Source organism: Cupressus sempervirens, chromosome 4 (assembly GCF_028749045.1).
Source record: "Cupressus sempervirens isolate cs-2001-9-10 chromosome 4, ASM2874904v1, whole genome shotgun sequence".
Taxonomy (NCBI): domain Eukaryota; kingdom Viridiplantae; phylum Streptophyta; class Pinopsida; order Cupressales; family Cupressaceae; genus Cupressus; species Cupressus sempervirens.
In genome coordinates this window covers 211445413-211452360 of record NC_143121.1, presented here as the reverse complement: position 1 = coordinate 211452360, position 6948 = coordinate 211445413, and the positions used below count along the sequence as shown (strand labels likewise).

Here is a 6948-nt window from a genome sequence, read left to right as displayed (position 1 = left end):
TAGTTCTATTATTTGGAGTTCACTGTGACTATCAGCCACTGCGTCTGCAACTGTATTAAAGTTAAATATTGTATTAATTTGTCACTTTCAGCTCTTTTCTTCTTACTTACCTGTGTCACTCCAATCTTCTTACTAAAAATTATAAATTGTCATCATTTTTTGCAGTGTGGAGCAAGATATTTTGTTGGAAATGGATAGAAATATACATCGTCCAATACCAAAAAAGAGTGAGTTTAGGAGGTTTACAACAATGTTATCCCAAAATGACATAGAATATGATGATATATATTCTATTAATGAAGATTTCATTGGTTTTGTCCCAAGTTCTTAGACAATGAATGGAACATTCAGCTTTGATATTTCTCAAAATATAGAGAGGGAAAATGAGGAAACAATATCATGTACTCCAGTTGAACAGCAATCAAAAGTTCAAGAAAAAACACATGTGGCTTCTTCTACACAGAAAGGAAGGACACGATGGACCATTTCGGACACCATAGTCCTCATAGAAGCAAAGCATAATGAGAAAGACACACTTTCAAATGGCGGGCCAATGAAGAAGGCTACAACAGCTGCTGAAAAGTGGAAAATTGTGGAGGAATATTGTTCTCATCATGGAGTCTTTCGAATAGCAAATCAATGTCGAGACCGTTGGGAGAATGTTTTACCAGACTACAAGAGAGTAAGAGATTATGAGTTCCATATTCCCTCTGGCCATGATAGCTATTGGACTATGACAACCAGAGAAAGAGCAAAAAAAAGACTTCGATCAAACTTCCCAAAGGAGCTTATGGATGCAATGGAGACAAATTTTGGGACTGATAGAGTTATTGATCTTGGAAATATTACTATTGACACTTCTTACTACACTAATACATCTAGTGACAAAAACACTATTCCAAATGAAAATTTTCCAATGGATGAATTTGATACAATGAATGGAGCATGTGAAGGGTCAATGCATACTGACAATGAAAGTGAAAAAGGATACACAGGGAAAATATGAAAGGCAACTCTGAAAATAGCTGGCATGAAAGATACAATTCTTGAAAACAATAAACTAGTTGTTTCTACATTACAGCTTACTGAAGATGGCCGCATGAAACGTCATGAAAAAGACTATGCTTTGATGGAGAGGTGTAATGAAAAAGACTATGGTCTGATGGAAAGGCAGTTGAGTGAGGAAGAAAAAAATGATGAAAAATTGATCAAATTTGAAGAACAAAAACTCAATGTGCAAATAAGCATAGTTGCTGCCCTTAATTCTATAGGCCAAGTAATGGTTAAGATATCTGAATCATTTTCAAATGAAAAATGATTCAGCTTAATTTTAGTACTTGTATAGGTTAGAGTTTTGTATGACATTCAAGTAATATTTTGTTTGACATTTGAAATCATTGCACTTGCTTGTCTTGTGTACTACTTTCATGGAACACCTGTGGTTGACTTTCATTTAAATATAAAGTTTGGAATTTTATATTATATTACACGGTTGTTGTGTGGAATGCAATCTATTGGCAGCTATTCTACATTGGGATCTTTGGTGTTATCTTTTTGAAACCTTCTCTATTGAGTGGTGTGCTTATATTATTTTGATAGCTGTAAATGAAATTGTGGGATGGTTCATATACAGGGAGAAGTTTAATTTTGTAGATGAAATTCTATGAGTGTTTATATATAGGGATAAGTTTAATGCTCAGAAAATTAAGTAGTTTTCTTTTTAATTGCAAAGGCATTTTATTTGATCCACTAAAGTAAAATCAGAGAGTTTTATTGTTAGTTAAATTCTTTATTAAATAGAGTTAAATCTGAAACTAGTACAATCATAGCTCTAAAAGCATTTTTTTTTAAAACTAGTATAGCCATAGCTCTAGAAGGCTAAAATTTGAAACCAATAGCATATACGAGGAGAAGTTTAATTTTGTAGATGAAATTCTATGAGTGTTCATATATATGGGGATAAGTTTAATGCTGAGAAAATAAAGTAGTTTACTTTTTAATTGCAAAGGTATTTGTTTTGATCCACTAAAGTAAAATTAGAGAGTTTTATTGTTAGTTAAATTCTTTATTGAATAGAGTTAAATCTGGAACTACTACAGTCATAGCTCTAAAAGCATTTTTTTTTTAAACTAGTACAACCATAGCTCTAAAAGGATAAAATCTAAAACCAATAGTCATAGGTCTAAAAGCATTAAATCTGATTTGCAAATAGGAAATGCAATGATAAATCATAAGTTTCTTCCTAGGTACATAGAGTCCAATTACTTCTTATTATTTTGAAGCCAATTGCTATGTGCATTTTTATTAAGCATCTTAGGAAGTAGAGTTATATGCCTTATTTATGTACTATCTGTAGTGGTTATCAAACTCATATCAGACTTGTTCATATATATATAGCATGGCAAATCCAGCAAGAAGTCATCACCTTAAATGGCATGGAAAATGCAAATAATTGCTTTTGTTTCTGATCTATTTTTTCTATTATGTGTTCATACTAAACATGTATTTCTTACCTTTTTTAATGTAATTTTTGAAGTGTTAATAATTTTTTTGTATTTTTCTTTTGGCAGGGTGGACTTAACCAGTGCATAACGAATTCCAGTTCAACCAAAAAAATGAAATTTCTTCTTGTTGTTGCATCAAATGTTATCCAGTTGGCATTACAAATCTAGAATGAAACTCAGAGCTCAAAAATTATACAAAACAATTGTAAGAAGCGTAGAGTAGATTTTTGTAAAATGATACAATTGACAGAAATGGACTTAGCTGACATGGAAATGGTCCTTCATGCAATCAATTTTGAGCTAGAACGTGAGATTATTGGAAATGATTTATCTGTTTCTCAGTGGGAAGGAAGAATTCAGGGTGAGTGGTATGTCAAGCCGCGCTCTTTACATTGGTGGAAACACTATATTTTTCAAGTTAGATGTGATGATGAACGTTTTCACAACATTTTTCGGTTGCCTTATGCATTATTTAAAAATCTTTGTGAAAATTTGAATGATGAGTTGAAGCAAGGTGTAATACCATATTCATTTGCTACTAGCATAAAAGATAGGGTACTATCAGTCAAGAAACAGGTTACTGTTGTAATTTTACGATTATCATCTGGAATGACAATGATTAACATTAGTGAACTATTTGGCTGTGGTAAGTCCACTGTGGTAAGAATTGTAAATAAGTTCATTAATGTCTTTTATTCTTGATATCAAAATCATATCCAATGGCCTAGTAACTAGATGTCAGTTGAGCATGTAAAAGAAGGTTTCCGTCAGAAACGAGGATTTCCAAATTGTTGTGAAGCGATAGATGTAACTCATATTCAATTTCGTCTTCCACCTAATGAGTGCTCTTTTGATTGGTTTGATCGTGACCCTAACTATAGCATGTCATTACAAGCAATCGTTGATAGCAATATGTATTTCATGGATATTTTTACAGGATGGCCTGGCTCTGTAAATGATTCTAGACTTCTACGAAACTTAGGTTTCTATAGAATGTGTGAAGGTGGGGAGAGATTAAATGGGCATTCAGTATCAATCATTGAATATGAGGGAGTACATTATTGGTGATGGAGGACATCCATTGTTGCCATGGTTAATTACACCTTTCAGTGGAGGTCTAACAACTAGTAAAAGAGAATACAATTTTAAGTTGTCATCAACACGTATTGTGGTAGAACATGCATTTGGGAGGTTGAAAAAAATGTGGCAAATTTTGGAATAAAAAATCTGGCATCCAAATTTGGAAGCACTTCCAAAAATTATATTTTGTTGTTGTGTATTGCATAATATGACATTAAATGTGGAAGATGAAGATGACACATGTGATGATGTTTTTGATGAAAGTGGAACAAATATGCCAACTAATGAGTGGGCAGATCCAGGTGCAACAATTGCTCGAGAAGCATTAATGGCTTTTGTAAATGGTGATATGAATAATGTAAACATGTAGAGCTGCTAAGAAATCAAAGGTTAATGAGAATTTGACTCTGTTTTGAAATAGTTTATATTTTTGTTTAAGTTTTGGTTATTATATGAATACTAGAACTTTGATGTATACAATTCAAATCAATTTACATATACCTTTCATGAGCACATATTATTTTAGGTTTATGGTAATGTGCTAATGAGTTTCGCACCCATAAATTAACAAAACTAGTTAAAAGTGTGGCACCATTATTTTTTCATGTTGTTTAATATAATAAAAATGTATGAAGATAAATGCACAAAAATTGATAAATATGAAATACCATAAAATTTTCAACCAATAAAAACAATTTTTTTTCAGTTTTATTATATTTAAATAAATTACAATAGACATTGTACAATTTTTTTTGTTATGTATCATGATTCTAAGAAATTCATATGTATGCAAAATACACTATTTATAAAGTAAAAAAGTTTAATTATGATTATTATAAAATATTGTTATCAAAAATTTACAATTTTAAGCTGATTTCATTTTCAAACTCATGAGACCACCCGCTTCCTTCAATTAAGGAGGTAATATTTAAAGCAGATTTATATGTAATGCCCATGGAACTGCTCCCTTTTAAATGTTCCTAAAAAAGCTCAGCGGCACCCGCTCTATTTTTAAGCAAGGGGGTGTCCATGAGACCCCAGCTTAAGGAAGAACAACGGCATTTCCAATGTTTATAGCACGAACCGCGTAAGAAAAAATGATTTTGGCTGACATATTTGAATATGACGAGGACGTAAACCATGATGCGCGTATATGTTGAGATTGCAGATTCCTCTGTAACTTCAAAAAACTAAGTCGTTTAATAGTTTCTCATGTTCGTTTTTGCCTATATAAGGAAGACATTTGTATTAGGCTTACATAGATAACAAATCACCGGAAAGGAAACATTGTCAAGGACAAACCTCTTTAATGATACGCAGCAGTTACCTTCAAGCCTGAAAGAATTCGACTGTTTCCAAATAATTTTAAGAATTGGTGTCGATGATTGCAAGCTTTGTGAATGGAGAAGCACAAAATTCTTGGAAGAGGGCAACGAAAAATATTTGTAAACGAGCGCGAATGTCAGATTACAAGAAAAAAGGGCCATTTAGATTATGGCAGATCAGTATCAACTCCTTAGATGATTAAAGCAAAGAATGCTTGCTAGACTTGGGATTATTTCCCAGGAACAGAAAAATCTGTGCTGAAATCCTTTTGGACATTTGTGTATATGTTCGGCAGCTACAAAGGCATGATGCTTTTTCCATCTTATTAGAACTTGGAAGAAGAAATATGTTAAATTTAGGAAGCAATTCAAGGTAAGATCCTTTGCTTTTATAAAATTGAATATATTGGATTTCTTTTAATCGTACTTTTCGACACTAAATTGACAAGTTCGGACTTTATAGAGGAAGTACAACAGTTCCATATGGAAACGCTTCAGCGTTATACGTCTCCCAGCGGGATGAATTGCAAAATTTGGCATTGAATTTGGGACACCAAGATAATATGTTCATCCGCGAGAGGTTGTTAATGGAAAGGAAACACAATAGTTTGGTGGGGAAATGCGAATGGGTGAATGAAAGAGCATTTGACACAAAAGTTCTCTCCATTCAAATTGGTGAGTTATTCGAAAATCTTAGACGTGTATTCGTTTCGAATACTATTTTTTTTTTTCTCATATATAAAAAAGTAATTACTGCACAATTTTCTGATTTGGATTTAATTGGTAATTCCTTCGTACAGGCCCTACAGAGGAAAATAACTATAATAATGATACGAATTTCTCAGAAACAGAGGCTCTGTTGTTATTTTTTACATAACAGAATATGTTCTTCCCACATTTCTGAAATCGATGAAAAAACTAAAATTTCTAATGGTGTCCAATTGTGGTACAAAGAAGGCGACATTTAAAGGCATCGATGTGTTATCTTCCCTCACTCAACTGAAGAGCGTCCGCTTAGAGAGGGTGTTTTCACCCTTTGCTGAAAAACAGAGCATTGAGGCAGTACAGAATTTGGAGAAGCTATCACTGAGCTTGTGTGAAGGATTTGGAAATATATCCATATTCCACACAACCAAGCTAAAAGATTTTAACTTGGACCATAATACTGATTTAGAAGAGTTGCCTCTTGAGATCTGCAGTATGTCATCCGCCCTGTCATTGTCTATTACCAACTGCCATTTGCTTCAGAAGTTACCAGATTATTATGGAAATGTGAGTCATGTGACAATGTTAAGGTTATTTGCGTTACCATTCTTGAAAGAGCTTCCCAAGTCAATTGGAAAACTTGGACACTTGGAATATCTTGACATTTCATCTTGTGAAGGGTTGAAAGAACTTCCAAAGGAAATAGGAAAGCTACGGAATTTGAGGGAGCTTGATATGAGAGAGTGTTCCCGCCTGAAGAAGTTACCGACAACAGTTTCTGAGCTGTGTTCCCTCAAGTTCGTTATCTGTGATGCGGAGATTGGCAATCAGTGGTTGCAAGTGAGTAATATTTCTATTCCGGATCTTCGAGTTGAAATTGTGGAAGCACACTTTAACCTGGACTGGCTTGATGATTGATTTACTAGTGCCAATGCTTATCAGACATTTACTGAAAATTGATTGTAAATTGGTGTGCAATGCCGATGGTTATCACCATATCAATGAATAAGCGAATGTAAATTTGCATTTAATAAGACTATCTATTGGTCCATCTAACTATGGGAGGATATTCAATAATAATTAATGTAATAAGTCCTTTTTTATTTTATTTTATTGAAGAAAGCTGAAAGAATTACAATAAATAAGTCCTTTTATTTTTAAATAGCATAGATTAAGTAGCTGTTGACACAGACCAGTGGATATAACCAGTTTATGTTCGCTGCCACTTTCATTGGCGAATAGTAAATTCCCCACTAACTGCCAGTTCCGAAAAGCCATTCTGTATATGTTTCTAAAATTGAAAATGATAAATAACAGTCAAATTCTTTCTTCTA

At 33.1% G+C, this 6948-nt stretch overlaps 1 protein-coding gene across 1 annotated transcript; it reads left to right on the top strand.

Moving 5' to 3' along the window:
• Positions 1-4956: 4956 nt before the first annotated feature.
• Positions 4957-6648, top strand: LOC149560733 (disease resistance protein ADR1-like). The gene is made up of 3 exons (XM_089823656.1): positions 4957-5282; positions 5373-5584; positions 5710-6648. The coding sequence occupies exon 3, from the start codon at positions 5819-5821 to the stop codon at positions 6530-6532; it is 714 nt and encodes a 237-aa protein (XP_089679782.1). The 5' UTR covers positions 4957-5282; positions 5373-5584; positions 5710-5818; the 3' UTR covers positions 6533-6648.
• The last annotated feature ends 300 nt before the right edge of the window (positions 6649-6948 follow it).